A 19857-nucleotide genomic window follows, 5' to 3' on the forward strand; every position below is an offset into this window, starting at 1 on the left:
ATGCCATGTGTGGTTGAGCTGTGTTGTAGTCAGTGTGTCTGAGCTCCAAGCCCACTACCTATTCAGCTGCTTGGGAGTTACCTCATTGGAATGGACATGCGCAATCACTCGAAGAAAAAATGGTTACTAGCCTTCCATAACTGTTGTTCATCTAGATGTTGAACATGTCCATTTCAAAACCTGCCCTTGTATTCCTCTTATCCGAGTTGCCTGGAAAGATGGAACTGAGGGCCCCTTTGTACTGGCACTATAAGTGTGTGGCACCAGAACCGACCCAACAGATACCACTGAGCGAGAAATTTCTGATGACCTACTTTGGAATGGACATGTGCAATACAACTCAAAGAACAACAGTTATGTCAGGTTAGTAATTTTTTTTCTAGTATAGTAAGATCTTAAAATCTGCTTTTTCCATATGTTTATATAAATGTTCCTTCTGCTTAACAAGACAGTTAAGAGCACTTAAATGGTTTCAAACATTTAATTTTGTTTGCCGCTCTATTTTTTTTTTAGAGTTGATCAGTGCTCCCTGTTACTAAGAGAGGTTGGGAAATGTTGTGTAGAGACCCTCTATTCAGTTGCCTATAACTTTGCCAGATTTTAACCCTTTGCATTGAAATTATCTATGCTGGCATCTGCTTCAAGCTAAAGGTTTTTGAAATGTTTTTTCGTCTTCTGGGGGTTTTGTAAGCATTTCAACCAAATGCTTAGGACACTTAGGAATGAGGGTAAAAGGAAAATGTTTTGCCAATGTTAAAATAATTCTGGAGACCTTTTCTTTTAAATTCTCTAATGTCCCCATGCTTTGGTACAGTGCCTTGAAACTCTGCAGTTTTGCTCTTAGTGCATATGCAGTCTGGTCAGCGTTATATCCATGGAGTGACTGAGCATGCTTATTCCAGAAGTGGGGAACCTTTTTTGGGGGTCAGGGCTGTCAGACCCACAGAAAAATCAGCTGAGGGCATACACAAATGAGAAGCAAAAAAACCCCTCCCTGATGTGGCCCCCCAACTGAGGAGAGAGACACTCCCCAGCTTCCCCTTGCACACACGAGCCTAGGTCTGGGGTCAGCAACCCCCACTTTCCCATGGCACGCAGGGTAGGAGCTCAGCCCTGCCCTTCCCCCCAGCACAGCCGGAGCTCATGCTGTGGCTCCAGCCTCAACCGTCCAGCTGCAGGCTAAAGCACTAGCTCCTGCTTCGTGTTGGGGGAGAAGGGCAAGATCAAGAGATGTGCACATATCCCTGGGGCTGCCCCTGCCCAGACTGGGCGTGCAGCTTCCGGGGGCTAAGGAGTTAAACCCCCTTCTGGCTACAGGCTTCTTGCTTTCAGAGGTGGTGGGGCTGGGTTTGCTCTGAAAAGCTGGGGCCTGGGCTGTGTGCAGGATCGGGGAGCCCCTTCCCCAGTGTCCTTCTGTACCTGGCCAGGCTGGAGCTAGCCCTGGGCTCTGCCTGCCCCAGCCCCAGAGCTGCAGGCAAAGGGCTGGTCCAGGCAGGGAACAAATTCTGCACTCCCACCTCTCCTCCCCAGTGCTGCTGCCCTGACAGCGAGTACACTGGGGGTAAAGGAATGTGGGGGCCAGAGGGGTGGGTGAAGGAGGATGTGGGGACAGGATGGGAGAGGGCAAGGGTTGCACTGAAGGGCATGGGGCAGTGTAGGGGATTAGGTAGGGGGGGATTAGGCTGAGGGGAGTGAGCCTGGAGCAGAGGGAAGATGTGAGGGGGAAGATGTGAGGGGGGGTACAGTTTTACTTTGCAGAAGCTGCACTTTACTTTACTCCCCACTTCTTTGCCTCCCACTCCAGCTAGCTATTTTGTCTGCATTCTCACCCGCACCTTTTTTGTGTTACTCCCCCAACTCCCATGTATCCCCATCCTGCCACCAAACTCCCTTCCAGATCCTGCCCTCCTCACCCTCTCCTGCATCCCTATCCCACACGCTGGCAGCCCTGTCCCACACATGGAACTCCTCATTTTGTTCCCACTCCAGAGCCTAACGGGGTCCACAAAATCTGCTAACTCTGGAACCCCAGAAAAATAAATCTGAACTATGGCAAACCTTGAACCTCAGTCCTCCCTGTCCTTTCCCCTCACCTCATGGGGGGCTGGAGTGTCAGAAGAGTGAGGTCTCAGATGGCAGCCAAATCATTGAGGGCTGGGGGGGATTGCAGTTTTTTTGCTTCTCACTTGTGTGGTCCCCAACTGATTTTTTCTTTAGGTCAGTGCCCCTCAACCTAGAAAAGGTTCCCCACCCCTGCCATAAATAAAGACAATGTTGAAACCTTTTATGTTGGACATATTTTACCTAGTTTATCAAACTTCATTTTAAATAAACATGAGAGAGTTAAAAAGCTTAATCTGTTTAATTTAAATTAAACCGTTTGCCCCAGCTGCAGCACTAGCAAAATGGCTCAGGCATAATTATGTAATTAACAGAGTTTCTATTAGCAACTGGTAGTCCGCAGAAAAGCTAGCATTGACCCAGGTCGTCCACAAGGCATACGGTGAGAGAGCCCCTCCTCTCCTCCCGGGAGAGCGGCACAGCAGCACAGCCCAGGGCAGGAGGGTTAAATTCACTTTGGAAAGGTTGCTGACTCCTGGGCCTAAGGGATCCCACCCACCCTAGTAGATTTTGTGTGCTCCAGCCTCATGGTGGGAGGCAGTGGGAGGGCTGGAGTGCCAGTGTAGGCTCCCCAATGCTATGAGGGGGCACTGAACCTCAGGGGCCAGATGCAGGCAAGCTGGGGGCCACATCTGGCCCCTGGGCCCAAGATTCTCCATCCCGCTTTATTCCTTCACTGCTGCTACCTGTGACCAAATTGTACATGTGCCATTCCCATAGTGCAGGCTAGCAGGCTCTAGCCCAACGCTACCAGAGCAGAGCTGGATTTTCCCCTATAATGACTATTCTTCAATTGCTCAAGGCTGGGGTGAGACTAGGCACCAAACTTAGAGCAGGCAGTCTATCTGTCCCGTGTTCTTAGTGACCTTCCCCTGCTGGCACCCAGGCAGTGTGGAGGAGGAAGCAGTCTGACTTTGAATGCAGGGGGACAAGAGGCTGATCAGTGAAGGGAGGATGCAACAGAGCGGAGAGGGCTGGGAGTGAGAGCTGGGGAAGAAGGAAAGCTGGACCTGGGAGCCTCTGAAGGAAATAATGGCCATGGGATTTGGGGTGGTGACTGAGATTGGATGAAGAGCAGGGGACTGAGACCGGGTTTGGCTGGGCTGAGAAGCAGCATAGATAGAGAACCTTACAAGGAGCTGCCATTCAGGGGATATAATAAAAGGTTGTTCCAGTCTTTTTGCCCAGTCAAAGAGCCATCAAAAAAGGGAGACTGAGATTGGATGAAGAACCTGGGAAAGGAGCAAATAATGGAAGAAGAGAGTAATCAGATTGTGAGCTGAAATGGGGGAACTGAGACTGTCTGGGCAAGGGGACTGGGTGTGGGGAGAATGCAAGACTGGGAGCTGGAGTGGACTGGGACACAGGGACACAGCCTGCATGAAGATAGACTGGTTGGAAAAGTACACTGGAGAATGGGGTAAGGAACCATATTTAGGGTAGAGGGACAGGGAAAAAAGGGGTCAAGCCTGAGGGGAAACACAGAAGCACAATCTTAGTCCCAAGAGTTTGGAATGGAACCCAAAATTAAGGCCTGACATTTTGCTGAGAGCAAAAATCACTGAAAGTCCATTGACTGTGTGTGTCTCATCTCCCTCTAGTGCTGGTCCAACAGAGGATGACAACTCACTACTGGTATCAATTGCTCCGTTAGCTCAAGTGTCATAGGTCTGTTCTGTGAATCTAACAGATCGAACCCTGCAGATGAACCATATGAGCGTCCGTATGATGCCACATGATGGAATTTGTTTTTACAGTTTATTTTTTTAAACTTCTAGGAGAGTTCACACAAACAATGTTGAAAAACATTAAGGTGGCAAAGTCAAGCACTCAGAAGTTTGGTAATGCCAGAAGTAAAGCCAGCAGTACAACTTTTATTTGCGCCCCCCCCCCCCCCCCCCGTTATGCTTATGCATTACGATGTAATCTTAAAAATTACATGATCTAATTTTTTTTCCACATCCCTGCCTCATTCACTGCACAGGGTGGGCATGCTCTGGGAATGAATTAGGGTTGATAATTAGAAGGCTGATGTCTAAAGGATCCTTACCTCATCTGTGCAGAAGTTGGAAGATGTGTAGAAAATGAGGCAGAGGTAGCAGCAAGAGGATAGTTTCACGGTTAAGGCAGTTGAATGCTGCCCTAGAGCAGTGGTTTTCAAACCTTTTTCCTCGTAACCCAGTTGAAGAAAATTGTTGATATCCAGGACCCAACATAATTATCTTTTGACTAAAGTGAGGCCTTAAGGCAGTGTGTGTTAAACTTTTTGAGACCAAGGAACACCAAACAATATTTTTTTGAGGAACACCAAGGATTTTTTTGTTGAGCAAACAAAAAAAGTAATTGAGAACAAAATGGCCACTTTTTTTAACTCTGTTGTTCTCCGCGGCACACCTCCAACTGCCTCATGGCACACTGGTGTTCCCCAGAACTCAGTTTAAGAAACTCTGCCTTAAAGGGTCACTTTGGGGCCAGGATGGGGTTAATGTGGGAGTGGGGAAAGAGCTCCATCTGGGGATGGAGTAGGATGAGGGTTTTGGAGTATAATAGGGAGTTCCAGGCAGTGCAGAGGTGTTCATTGTGAGAGGAAGCTCTGGGTTGGGGTGGGTTTCAGGATGGGTGCAGTTCCCATCTGGGGTTGGATGGAGATGAGGTGTTGAGTGAGGGAGGGGGCTCTGCGTTTGGAGAGGCTCAGGGCTGGGACGGGGTTTGTGTTGAAGGTTTGGGCATGGGCTTTCCTCTGCCAGTGAACAGTGCAGCAGGGGTGCTAAGGCAGGCTTCCTGCCAGTCCTGGCACTGTGGACTGCAGTGAGCCCCAGAAATGGCCAGCAGCAGGTCTGGTTCATAGGCAGAATTGCACAAGTAGCTCTGCACGCTGCCTTTTGCCCACAGCTCTGGTTCCCAGCACGGTACCTAGGGTGGGGGCAGTGCAGGGAGCCCCATCCAGCTCCCGCCCCTAGGAGCTGGACCAGCTGCTTGCCCCTTCTAGAGCACAGCAGGATCTGCAATACCAGGTTAAGGAAGAAGCCTGCTGTAGCACCCGTCCTGGTCACCCTGCTGCAAGACGACCCCTAACATTCCACAATGTCCCCACCTTTAGTTTGAAAATCATTTCCCCAGAGAAACAGTTTCTCTCCCTGCCTTTGCCAGAGTTTCTCTGATGTTAGAAAGCTTCAGGGGGTAGCCAAGTTTAGTCTGTACAGGATAAACTTAAAACAACAAATAGTCTGGTAGCACTTTAAAGACTAACAAAACAGGTAGGTGGTATCATGATCCACGAAAGCTCGTGATACCACCTACCTGTTTTGTTAGTCTTTAAAGTGCTACCAGACTGTTTGTTGTTTTTTAAGTTTATCTGTGATGTGTTGGGTAAGTCATTTAACAAGCAACCTTAATTCTGGTATCGCTTAACCTTTGAATGCTTGACTTTTATGTGGAATTTTATATATTTCTGGTAAAATGAAAAACAGAATTCAATGGATGGAGGGAATGGACAAATCCTTTAGGCTATTTGTTACATGAGAAACATACATACAAAATCTTTGTGTATACTTGTCTCTCTCCCTCAGTATACTGATTTTGATATTTCACTTACTGAATAATTTGTTATGGATCTCAGCCTTTTTTATGAGTTTTTAGTATCCTTTGAGTGAAGATACATGTTGAAGCAAAGATCCATCATGTATATGTGTAACCTGCTCAGAAACATTTCACACATGTAAAGTTAATTTAGCTATGTAAACCTGATAGAAATGTCTTTCCCATATCCACTCTTAAATTCCAAGACCCCTTAGAGTAGAAATTCTGTTTTAAATTTCCTAGTCATTCATTTGAGTTAGATCTTGAAATGAATCGCTTTATTATATTATCTTTCCCTTCACCTAGCTCCACTTTCTTGGGCGATTGTCAAGAAACTGAGTCAGACGTGAAGAAAGGGAAAAATGACTTTTTGAAGTTGAAATTGAGCTCTGTGACAACATACAGACATAATATGTGAAGTGTGCAAAGTTGGGTTTCTTCCTGATCTTTGAGTCACTCCAAATTCCTGGACTAACCCAGGGCTGCTCTGAGTTGTAAATATCTGTCCACTGCTCCAAGGGTTCTTTCTGTAGCCTATATGCAGGAGCATTGGGGTGTGGGAGGCTCCTACAGAAAGCGAGGAAATGCACACCACTCTATACCAAGGCTGATTTGTATTTCTTTCAACTTGAACATGGATTCTGGATTTCTGATGCTTAGCTGTGGGTTCATTAAAACATTCATGAAATGTTTCATTTACTCCTGAATTACTGATACATATTTCTTGACCTCAACTTGATTTTAAAATATGTTTGTCTTGTTGGGGAGGGGAGTTGTATATAACATTCAAGATGAGATTTTTTTTTTTTTTTTTTTGGTCCCATATGCTACACAAACCTATTGTTGAGAATTAGCCTAATGGTATCTGATTTAGTTACTGACCTTCAGGCCTTGTCTTGACATTCTTAGCCCTGCTTTTGAGTTCTTGTGTGAGGAAAGGGAGACTATTGATGCAATTTCTCTTAGTGTTTGTCCTGTAATTGTGATTAATCACAGTTGCTTTCCCTATCTGGAAACACGCAGGCTGGTTTGTCTGCCTACAATCATGTTGTGATAAATGGAGCTATTTTAACTCTGGTTTTGTGTATCAAAGAAAACAGATGTAGTCTGGGACTTGAGGCTATGGGAAATATAAAGCCTGCTTAACACAATCTTTGTAGTGTTGCTATAATGGAAGTACTGATCAGTTTATAAAACAGTTTATACAAAAAAATCTTTATAGTTATAAACTTGTGTGGATCCAAATCACAAAGGCTGATACTTAAATCTTCACAAACTCAAGTTATAAAATATAATCTTACAAATATTTTTGAGTTTAAAACAAAGGACCAGGCTGTTTCTCCTTCTACAACAGTGCATGTGAAACAAACAAAAACCCACCAAAACGAAAAGCATTTCCTTCTTTAATTTTACTTTATCTAAAATATCTCTTAAAAATATTTCCATCAAGTAGAGAGCTTCTTAATGGACAAAGTACGACACACCACACTGCTGAACAGTGATAGAAGTATGAATTTAAGGTAGGAAGGCTGTGTTGTTTAGAGTGCATCATTTTCTCTTTTATAGAATATCACATTTAGGACCCTGCCTTATAGTATCCAACAATAAGATAATCATTCTAGTATGGAGATTGGGAAAAAATCACACAAGTAACATACAAATACATATGCTAGGAACAGACCAGTATGGTATACTTCACCCTCTCATCTTTCCTACTTTTTTTGCCTGAGTGTTAGCCACTGTAGTGGCTACGGCTATAGTGAACTAGCCATATTCAACCAGCCAAATAGCCACATGTGGCTAGTGGCTAGAGTTTAGATGGTGCAAGGATATTTTTTCATGGTGAAAGTTACTTCTAGTAATGCTGGATATTAAGGTCCCTGGAGAGACTGCATACAGCTGCTTAAATAAAGCTCCAAGTCTCATGGGTTCAATATTGCTGTCCTGCTTTCTTAGTGGGCAAGAGATGCAATACCACCCTAGTGAAGAGCTGTGGCTCCAGTAGAGCTACAGTGTAGTGGCTAGGCCATTGAGGCCCTGTGCTGTAGTGTTCCTGGAGCCAGGACTTAAAGCAGTCCAGTGGGATGGATTTATGCCTGGGGTCTACATCTCAACTGACCCTCTCTACTGTAGTCTTTTCTTTGCAGTCCCACTCTGTCCCCGCTGTGTCACACATTTTGCATTCCCATGGGGACAAAGCTCTGCCCAGAACCAGTGACTCATTCATTTCGCTCTACATCTGCTCCTCCCCCAGTCATGCATCTTCAAAGATAGTAAGGATAGTCTTGGTAGGCGAGGAGAGCTGTTGTCCGTCTTTCTGGTTCTCCTGGTCAACAGGGCTTGTGCTACTTATGTAATGCTCTTCCCCTTCTGCTGAAAGCTGCATGAAGGAAGCTACAGCCAGGTTCTGGTAATTCAAGGAGCACAATGTTAGGCAGTTGGTTACAATAAAATTGCAAATTTCACACACACACTTGAATTTTCTGGCAGTTTGGCAAAATTCCATGCAGGTGGAAATGTAGAATGTGAAGTACTGCAAAACAGATTCATTTCACACAGCTTTCAAAAGTATCCTCTTCTGGGGTGAGATGCAGCAGCTAGTCTACATTACAACTGACACATTAGTGTTTTCAGGCAGGAAGAGACCAATCTGTTTATCTAGCTGATGCAGGAGAGATTATTCTTAAGTAGAATGAAATTGCTAAAGATCAAATTTCATTATATCCACAGGAATGAGCATTCATAAAAGGTGTCAGGCCACCTCTGAAAGCCACCAGTGGACAGGTGTCTGTTCAGCATCTCAGTTTTTAAGTATTGTCTTATACTGGCATGCTGCCTTTTGCCATGCCATAGAGTTAATACACTACTGAATCATCAGCCCCATGCAGTAGCCTGGGTTTAGCTTAGAAATCTCAGTTTTAAGTAGTGGAAAGGCTTAGCTTGTAAGATTCAGCAATGCCAAAATGGAAATGGAAAGGAGTTGGTAAAAATGTTTAAGAAATGTACTTGACATGCTTCTTTAAACTACTCATTCTTTTTTACTTTCATTGTTCAGCAACACCAGCGTTATCATTTACATTGTACTAAAATGTTAAATTGTGAGCATTTTCCATGATCTTTCCAATCAATTTGTCATTCTGTCTGCTGCGTAACACCTGGGCACCTTACGTCACCAAAAATGGCTATTAACAAAAGCTCTTTAGACTACATTTAATAATGGAATTCTAAGTATTGGTAAGAGTCAGAGATCCTAAATAAACATGTCTGTGTGACCTGAAGCTTGCCTAATATTAGCTTTGGTGGATCACCAGAGAGCAGAACCCCTAGGCAAGGAAACTCCATTGTGAGAGCCCTGTCCCTTTATCCTGGAGCACTTCACCCCAAGCACAAAGTAAAACAGTCCATAAAATCACAAGTTCCATTATAAGATGAGAGAATTTCTCACATAAGCAGGTTCAAGACAATTTAGGATCCTCATAGACTATAACCAACTCTTTCAGGTGCTCTTTTGCAAGTGCATACCATGTGCAACATTGGCATTATGTGGTAAATACCTCATTACAGATTGGACTACTGCATTAGCTGAAGCTTGTAGGTACTTTTCAGGCAGAATTTCAAATAGAGCACATTGTGGTAATCTAGCCTTGAGGTTGCAAGAACCAGGATTACTGTGTCAAGGTGCATGAACAATCACAGATGAAAATATTGTTGCCCGAGGCATTTCAACAATGATATGATGTGATAAGGAGACGGTGAATCATATTGGCAAAAGTTGGAAGTGTCTGTCAGTCCAATTGATGTGTGCAATCTCCATTCTCATATTTTTTTCAATTAATTATGAAGAATTTTAAACTTTTTCTTGAATCCCTGACTGAGAGAAACACATTAGTCCTGCGATACCTTAGAGACTAACAGAAATATATATAGTATCATGAGCCTTTGTGGGCAAAACCTACTTCATCAGATGAACTGAAATGTGTTTTGCCCACGAAAGCTTATGAACGATATATATTTTTGGTAGTGTCTAAGGTGCCACAGGACTACTCATCGTTTTTAAAGTTACAGACTAGCACAGCTATGCCTCTATGAACAGGAAGAGACACTCCCTCCGCTTCACTAACTCATTAGGAGATCCTTCTGTTTTCATACTACAGTAGAGTCCGGATTATCCGACCTTCAGTAATCCGACATTCCGCTTTATCTGACATACCCGCGGACCATTGTTAGTCAAGCGCAGCGCGAGTATGCGGCCCCCAAGGCCAGCCACCCTGCGCTGCTATGCCGCATTCAGCCTCTCCGGCTGAAGAGGCTCCAGCAGCCTCCTGCAGGTTGGAGCCTCCTGCCAGCACCACTTGGTCCCCATCCCTGCCTGGCCCCTTCCCTCCCTGCAGCTCCCAGGCACGGGCCGGGAGAATGGTCCTGCTCGCTGCCCCCCATCGCTCTCCTGGCCTGCGCCCAGGAGCTGCAGGGGGGGAAGGGGCCAGGCAGGTATGGGGACCAAGTGGCTCCGGCACCTATACCTCCCTCCCTCCCTGTACTCCCTATCATCCAACATTTTCAGTAATCTGACCACCTGTCGGTCCAGTTTAGGTCGGATAATTGGGACTCTACTGTATTTCAGTTGTCCTTAGTGAAATATCCAATGGGTCAGTATGCTGTCCATTCAGGAACAGAGCAAGTGCATATTTGCTTAAAAGTTCACTCTGCTTTGGTTATTTTAACTTCCCTAAAGGATTAGAATCCCAGAATACATCTGTAAAATTTTATCCACATAGTTAACAGATCTTAACCATATTTTATTAGGAAAAATATGCTCTCAAACAGACGGGTGGGGCACTCTCAAAGGAGTGTCCATGCCTAGGGGACCTGCTCTCCGATGATCCACTAAAGTGAAGGTTAGGAAAAGTTCACATAACACAAATATTACACAAATGAATAAATCTAAATTTACTCCTTGGCAGCTTTCATTGCTTCTATAACATAGGCATCTTAAAAATAACATTTGTTTTCTTGCTGCATTTGTCCTGTTCCATTTTGCAAGCAGTGAATCTCTTCTCCCTGTTTCTAATGATGCTTGAAATTGTATGACTGGTTTTGATTACCTATTTATGCACCAGTATAATCAATTGTTAGCACACTTGTTTGGGCATTTGCCATTTGTTTTATAATTTAAAAGTCAGTCCCATATTTTTCATGTTGGATAATTAGTCTCAGTATCTTGTAAGGGTATTTTGATATGGTTTTATCACCACAGAATTATTCTGACAGGACTAGTAGGGAAAAGAGTAGCAGACCCAAAGTAAGACTATTGTGATGATGAAATAAAAACCTAAACAAACATTTGTTCCATAGTTAAAGATGTGCATGTAGATCCAACATAAGTGGCTTTTAAATATAATTTTTAAAATTCAGAAATTTGATATCTGGAGGAGATTTTTTCACTATTCAGAATTAAGCTACAGTAAATTCTTTTATAGGCTCAAAATTAGATCTTTTTAAGGTAGTGTTTCTTTCAGATTGGTGTTTTATTTCTAGTCAGTTTTTTTACAACTCTGTCTCTTTAAGCTATCCCATTGTATTTAAGCTATAATTTTAAGAAGCTTAATTACTTTTTCAGGAAAACATCTCAAGGAATCTTATTCCTTTTTCTTGCCCTTGAAAGAATGAAGAATAATCTACTTGGACTCTATAAACTTTCAGGTTCCAGGCCCTCTAACATTTGATATATATGGAGGTACTTAATTTCTTCAAACTATAATAGGATATCCTATGTAGACAAAACAAATGGGAATATTTACAAGACTGAAGCAAACTTAAACCAGGGTATTAGAGATAGCACTATAGGAATGACATCAGAATCTTCTAACCAAGTCCTATTCTTTTATGTAGCTTTTTTCTTGAATTACATGTAAATTGGAGGGGCATATAAGATGGTAAATGTAACAATTTAAATTTACTGAGGAAAACTGTTTTAACCTTTTGTTTTTAGCCTCATGATGATAAAAAATGCAATAGCTGACAAGACTATATAAAACTCATTAGCCTGGACAGCAGGAGCTCACAGCCCAGTGCTATGAAGGGGTTAAAAATCTTTTATCAAATATGTTCATGGAGGACCACTGATATATCTGCTGTACAGCTTTTTTACTTTCCAGTTCACTAATCAAATGTATGTTAGATTTATTATTGTAAAAGTATAAACCATAGAAAATTTGACAAGATAGATGTGTAAATTATCACTCTGACAGAACTAATGATGCACTCCAAGCACCTTCTGTTTTCCAGCACTTGGTGAGTGACTTCATTAAATATGCAATGGCTGTTTGGTGTCTGCTCAGACTGTAGTTCAGTTCCTCATGGAATTGCATTATTACTGGAGGTGTAAAAAGAGGCAGGCATGTTAGCTGTTGGGCATCCTGCTGTGGTTCTAATGTGCTCCATCTTGTTGGAGCAGTTGTTTGCAGTCTTTTCAGGACAATTACATCCGTAACCACAGGACACGTTCACTGAAACTGTATTACAGATAATAGTTGAGAATGGCAATGACTGTTCTTCAGCTCCTTGTCTCCAACAGCCAAAGTATAGATTGTGGATATGGCTTGACCATTACTTGAAGTAGTCTTCATAGTTTTTTATTAATTTAACTAGACAAATTTCATGTTGACATGAAGTGGGAGACAATAGAATTATAATAACATTGTAGAGGGGGATTTATTAGATGATGTGAAATAAGATTGGGAGTTATTACTATAGCGTATGAATCTTAATACCTATGCTATACATGTATGTATACAAATAGTTATTTTTACTACATTTAGGATTGTTTTTCAGCATATTTTTTTTTTGCAATATTTTTCACTGCTTTCTTTCAGTCAGCACCGTGGCTAGTTTGTATTCCTTAAGGTATAAACAAAAATATTCTGTTCTCCAGTGATGTCCCAATCGTTCATTTTTCTGATGACAGTTTGATGGCTACCCTGAGAATGGTACACAAAAGATGGTTTGAATTTAGCTTCAGATACTTTTAAAGATTTTGAAGAGGCAGATGTAATACTATATCACTTCATCCTGACAAATGGATTGTATCTTAAGATTGCAAGCTAAATGCTATAGTGTAATGAAAGAATGTCCCGTATTTTAACTGACCTATTAAATCAGGGTTGATAACTTGGTTAATTAATACATTATATTCCCCCAAAGTGGTCATTTAAGTTAACCATTAAAATAACTTGTTTGTGACAGAAGTTGTTAAAATTGTTTTATCCAACAAATGTAAATTGTCAAAATTTAGGGGGAAAATCTCTATTATTTGTAAATGTATTTAATTTTCAGTGTACAATGAATATTTGCATTCATATTGTGAATTTATATTTACAACTATGGAAAAATACATTAATTTATATAGAGATTTGTTGAAACTGAAACATGCCAATAGTGCTGGAATCAGTGAGAAAATATTACATTTTATACATTTACCAGTTTTAATTTCTCTGTTAGAGATTTCTATTGGTTTTTAGGCTGATCTTATTTTAAAACTTCTAAGATGTTTATTTAATAGCTAAAACTTACTTTTTCCTGCATAAAACTGTTTTAGGCTATGCAGCTCAATACTTGAGATGTTAGGAGGAAATAACTGAAAATAAAAAACATTTTTAAATTTCCTAATAACATGTGGATCTGGAGCGCTTTTAAAAATTGATGTAATTACCATTTCGCTATTTGTAATCTGACACATGATTTCAACCTAAACTTCATCTAAATTTTATAGTTTGCAAAGAAAGTAGACAGTGTAGAACACAAGCTTCCTCTGGGAGTACTGAGCTTAATGAGCTTGATAGTCTGGTGGGCTCAATAAATCAAACAAAGCAAAACATTTCTCATTTTTGAATAAAAGCATTTATCACACAGTGTTTATTCATTCATGGTCATAAGATTGATTGGCTGCTAGTATCATGCCACATATTGAAGCATTTTTGTTTTTGTTTTTCCAGTGGGCAAGTTGAGGAAGCAGTGGATGAAGGAGAGTATTTCTGATGTTGGCTTGGGGATGCTGAAGTCTGTCAAAGCATATGTGGACCCCAATAACATCTTTGGAAACAGGAACCTTTTATAAAATCCTTACTGTCTGAAAATTTGAAAATTACTATTTTTAGCCTCATCGTACTCTTATCCCAGTAATCAAATATAACATGGGCTGAACTTTAAAAGCTAGTATCTTTCTTACATTGATTTTTCCCCAATAAAATGTAAACATTCATCACTAACATTCACAGATTTACTCACTGTACTCCTAAACCTCTCTTACCACACAACCTGGCAGAGGCATATCAAAGTATATATCAGCTTGCAAATTCAGAGTTGGCATTCCAAGTTTGGTTAGGCAATACAGCTAATGATTATAGTTTCTGTACTGGATGAAGCCAGATGTTCTTTGTTAAAACATCCTCTGCAAGAAGAACAAAGACTGATATTGGTGTTGTCTACATAAGCAGCTGTTAATACAGCCTCTTGCTAGGGGAAAGTTCCTGGGAAGCATAAGAGGTGGATTACACTGAGGGAATACTTCTGCGTGAAGAGTTAAGCAAATAACAGCCTAAAAATGAATAACTGATTTAAAGAGTAAATGCAGCCTTTCTGTTTAAAAGATCAAATGTGGTTCTGTAGGATGTTTGGTATGTTGGGCTCCCTTTCTGCATTACTGAAAACTTAAAATCTTTGAGAATACTTAAAGTGGGGCCTAAGTTGTATTTGTATTGCTGGGATAAACTTCTTTAATATGCTAGTCAGTCATAAGTTTTGTACAGAACAGCCGATGTTTCTCATTGTATATTAAGAAGTTTGTTACATAAAATTATTGCCTTCATGAACACTGCACTCCTAATGTGTCTAGTTTCACTTTATTTTTGTGGCGATGCAAAATAATCTCCCACCCCTCAGTAGAAAATGCTTTGGTTGTTTTAAAATAAAACTTTGTCCAGAACCATCTTGAAAAAGGTTGAAACAGTTTTATTAATCTAAAATGGAGAATATATTGTCTAAAAATTAAGATTCCATTTTTAATTTCTTATTGTCCTTTCTGAATTATTGGTTTACATAACTTTGAGCTGCAAATGTTGTCCTCTGTACAATTAAAAATATGGATTTTTTTTCTTAAACCGTTTATACAACATCAGTCCTGAAACAATTTTACATAAAAACCAGGTTCTTAAACAAGTTAAATTAAAATTTAAAACTGTCTATATTCATTCATATTTTGAGATGGATTTTTTCTTAAAGCAAATTATCCAACTTTTGATACTTAAAATATTTAATCATACAGAATAGTTTACATTTTTAGTTGCTATCTTTATGAAGACAAACTAACTGCTAAATGTGTGTATATGCAGGACACCTTTTTATATCAGAAGTCAGTGTCACATGAAAAACCTAAATTTAAAATTGAAGAATTTGTTTTTAAACTATTTTAAAAAATTGTCAATTTTAGTAATTAAGCATTAAATATTATAATTTTTATAAACTAAACATTAACAGATTATAACACCGTAGTCTGATAGTATTTAATATTCATTTTATTTTAAATGTACCATACTTGATCAACCTATTGCTTGAAAAATACTACATATCTAATAAACTTTGAAGGTATTTTTTACCTGATATAGAAAAACTGATTAAAAATCACCTAAAAGACCATGACTATCCAAACAGCACTTTGAAATAAAAGAATTAAAAAAGAAAGCTAATTCAACCAATTCATTATGATCTCCAAATCAAAATAGGAAGATACTCTTGTATTTTTAATGCAGCTAGAATTTTTTTTAACTTCATTTAATTTTAGTTTTAAAAGTGAATCTAGCCTTTCTGTGTGTTACTTTTAAAGTTTTGCCCCCATTGAGTTCATGTTTCAGCAACACCCACAAATTTATAGTCATAGTATCTGAAAGCTCTAACTTCAGTAGTATATGGTTAAGTGTTCCTTATTCAAGATGTACAGCATGTACTTTTCAACAAGATAATCTGTAATCTTTTTTTTTTTATGCTGAGGATTTCTCACCTTTGCATACTCTGCAAATGGTGGTTATGTCTGCAGCTGGAATCCTGCTGCCTACTAGTATCACTCTGTAATACAGAGGTCTTAAGCGCTATTGTTTTGCTAGAAGTCAGTAAATATGTGCCTCAATATACATAGCATGTCTAAGTATGAAAAATCAGATTTATGAATGAACATTAGTGGATACATGAAAAACACGTTCTCTTTGGAATATGACAACACAAGCAGCATTAAAGCAAAAAAGGACTTTGTTTCCTTATGGTGATTTTACTCCTTATGAACAAGTTGTGCTGTCTCCAAAATCTGTTGGCTCATTTGATATAAAGTACTATCTGGCACTACAAATGCTACTGTTTCCCCTTACGATATTACCTTCCTACCCATGCTTCCTCATCCATTATTAACATTAATGGAAGTTGAACTCTTCTCGTGTAGTTGTCTATACACCCATAAATCTCTGATTATAACCAGATAATTTGTGAAGTTGATATCGCAAAACATCAGTTAGTCTTGTCTTGTGTAATTCTTGGACCTCCTACGTGCAGTAATAGGAATGGACAAGCCTCAAAAAAGTCAAATAGCAAATTATATGAACAGATTTTAATTAGTACTCATCTTACAGCCACTTTGCTTAGTAATTTTCTTTTTTAAAGCGCCTTATGATTGTTCAAAGCTTAATTAAAACCCTGTGTCTGTAAAATATACATGACTCTGGTAGTTCAAAAAGTGAGAAATTCAGCATTTACATATTTCCTGAAAATTAATATACCAGCTAGTGTAACTACATACTTGTAATACCTCTGCTAGAGGCAAAAGTACATAAAGGAATCATGACCAGTTGTAAAAAAGGCTTTGTTCTTAATGCTAAATTAAGTCTTCCAACATTTTTCTTTCTCTCTCTCTCTCTCTCTCTCTCTCTCTCACAGGCTTCATTTACTATAGCTGCAGTCTGTTCAAAGATGAAGTTTTGTCTATGCATGTTACTTTTCATTTAGTGAGATACCTTGGCCATGTTTCCAGTACAAAACAAGCAGTTTTTACTAACTTTTGTCACCACTGATATATAAAAGAAACTGCTATTTTTCTCTGTCTTTCAGTAAAATTCAAAGCTATAGAATGAGGATATTGACTGTTACATCTCTTCTCACCTAGGATATACCATTCAGTCACTCTTACAAATGTTTGAGTGCACTGCAATTATAGGGAACTTCTTCAAAGAAGTAACATGTACAAGTTTTCCACTTGGAGGACCAGAAGGAACAACAGGTCTCTTCATGGCTTTCAGTACTGTGCATGTTGCTTATTTTGATAGGATACATATAAAAATGTCCCTTTTCCTTTACAGCTGTGAACAGAGACTAAGATAAACAGTTCTTCCATAATAATGCTAATTAACTGAAACCAACCTAACAAAATCCAAAAACAAACTGTTTTGCAGTCTTTGAAATTAATGTCTATCAAGGTTGTAATTTAACTTTCTGCTAATTAAGCCAAACAGTGTTTGTCATTTAGTGTGAAATTAACTGTAAAACTGCAGTTGTAATGTTAAGAAATTATAGAACTTATATTATTAATAAAAAGAAAATGGGCCTAAACAATCCTGTTTTTTTCTTTCTCAGAAGGCTGTTCAAATTGTGCTCTTTTTTAGAGACATATTTGCTAAGACACTTTAGATATTTAACAAGAAAACTCAGTATGGTGTAAATTTCTAATAATGAATCAGAAAAATAAAATATAACAAGGAAGGCTTTGAACTTGTACCTTGCATTTCAAATAAGGTAGGCGTCTGGGAACCAGAAGAACACATCTGTAATTGCTGTTTTGTGAAGACAGGCAAGCAACAGCCAGCTCCTGTGAACAGTGTAAGCTCTTCCGGAAATTGTCAGTTTTCATCACCTCTACTAGATAAAGAACCATTTTCATTGACTGTAGCATTAGTCCATTGAAAGTTATTGTTGGAAAATAAGGAAAAAAATTCCTTTTTCTCTAGTCTTTACTAGCTGCCCCTTGTCACTCCAAAATACCAGTTGTATTCCACTTGTTTTAAGATTCTGAGTATTGTCCAGTCCCTTGCTACTTTGTTCACTGAAGCAAATTTGTTTTCAGAAAGACGTTTGCATCATTTGTGTGAAGCTTTTGGGTGTGCCCTTTATTTTAAACGCTCCACATGTCATACAAAAAATTCCTTGATAGGAAAACTTAGGAAAATCCATTTTTAAATAATTGAATACATCTTTAAAAATAGTTTGACTTCACATTTAGTGTGAAAGGTGGAAAAGGCTTACATGGTTTAATTTGTAACTTAGTTAAATTTATGTAAACATTGCAAACTTTTAGTTAATAACATTAGTTGTATCCAGCATTGGTCATGGGGGGGGGGGGAAGAGAAACCAAATCTGCAAATTTGGTGCAGAATGGTACGTGTAAGTTACATGGAAAATTAGTGTTTCCATGAAGCTGAAGTCCTAAATACACACTGTATTTATTAAGCAGCAGAAGACACATCACAGCTCTCCTAAGACTTGCTCCAACCCCCACCAAAGCCAATGCCTTTGATTTTAAATGAAAGCACGCATTCTGTAATAATTGAATCCATCTTAGCTGGATAAACACAAACAGCTTTGAGAGGTAGCCATGTTACTATCTGCAAAAGAAGATGTTCTGCAGCACCTTAAAGACTAACAGATATATTTTGGTATAGGCTTTCGTGAGTCAAAACCAATTAAACAGTCTAGCCCATGAGCACAGTGTCTGATAAATGCCTTACACATTCCTAGCTGATAGTACGTCATTCATGCTTTACTTCCCATGTTGGTTCCCATAAAATTCGATATGGACTTGAAATTACTTGGTTGTAAGAAAATTAATGGTTACAGCCTTTTTTCATTTAACCCATCTTTCTAGTAGGATCCCACTATTTAAAAGTAAATCTTTTAATATGTAATATCTCAGGCCCCCAAGGGTCCATATGGGGACCAATGCTATTCAACCTATTTATAAATGATCTGGAGAAAGGGGTAAACAGTGAGGTGGCAAAATGTGTAGATGATATTTAACTGCTTAAAATAGTCAAGACCAAAACAGACTATGAAGAGCTTCAAAAATCTAAAAAAAAAAAGTGATTGGGCAATAAAATGGCAAATTAAATGTAATGTTGATAAATGTAAATTAATGCACATTGGAAAAAATAATCCCAACTTTACATACAATATGATGGGGACTAATTTAGCTACAATTACTTGAGAGAGATCTTGGAGTCATTGTGGATAGTTCTCTGAAAATGTCGTGTGCAGCAGCAGTCAAAAAAAAAATGTTAGAAATAATTTAAAAGTCTGTCTTATTCTCTAACCCTATCTTCTTGCCTCTATATCAGGAGTCCGCAACCTTTCAAACCAAAGAGCCAAAGTACATCAAAATTCAGAACAAGTTGTCAGGAGCTGTATAAGAGTGCCTATTTTAATGATGAAAATGTACAATTTAATATTAATTCACAATGATTAATAGCAGAAATGAATTGTACTCTGATGCTATTTAATGGGACTTCTGTTACTGCATCTTTTTGCACATTTCTTTGAAGTTGGCATCATAACTGGTCAAATCCAGCTTCATGCACACATTCAGGCTGTCTTGTCAGTTTTATGGGAGGGGGCTGGGGATGTGGGGTGCAAGAGTTCAGGGATGTGGGAGTATGATAGGCTCAGGGTGGAGTGGGGGGGGCATGCAGTATTGTTATGATGCAGCCAGATGCGGGCTGGGACCCAACTGGGGGCTTGTTGGCCAGGCTTCATTTTTAAATAAAATATGTCCAAAACAAAAGGTTTCATCATTGTCTTTACTTTATGTGGGTCGGGGACAACTGACCCACAGAAAAATCAGGGACCACACAAGTGAGAAGCAAAAAAAAAGCAAGCCTCCCTGAACCCCCAACCATTACTGATGTGGTCCCCAACTGAACAACCTCACTGCCCTAGTGCTCCAGTCCCATAATGGGGGGAGGGGCAGGGAAGACTGAGGTTCAAGGCCAGATTAACTCCTCAGTGGTTCCAGGGTTAGTGGATTTTGTGCGCCCCCCCTAAGCTCTAGGGTGGGTCCAAAAATGAGGGATTAAA

At 39.7% G+C, this 19857-nt stretch overlaps 1 protein-coding gene across 5 annotated transcripts in view; it reads left to right on the forward strand.

Moving 5' to 3' along the window:
* AGPS (alkylglycerone phosphate synthase) overlaps positions 1-14746 on the forward strand; it is a 148391-nt gene extending 133645 nt beyond the window's left edge. For 3 of the 5 annotated variants that reach the window (XM_075933712.2, XM_006119452.5, XM_006119454.5), the window contains exon 20: positions 13692-14746. In XM_075933712.2, the coding sequence (XP_075789827.2) occupies positions 13692-13813 (122 nt within the window). In that variant the 3' untranslated portion in view covers positions 13814-14746. The other 2 variants (XR_016350054.1, XM_089779779.1) reach the window with 2 other exon arrangements.
* Positions 14747-19857: the final 5111 nt, after the last annotated feature.

The sequence above is a fragment of the Pelodiscus sinensis genome, chromosome 7 (assembly GCF_052426305.1).
Source record: "Pelodiscus sinensis isolate ZL-2025 chromosome 7, ASM5242630v1, whole genome shotgun sequence".
NCBI classification, from domain to species: Eukaryota; Metazoa; Chordata; order Testudines; family Trionychidae; genus Pelodiscus; species Pelodiscus sinensis.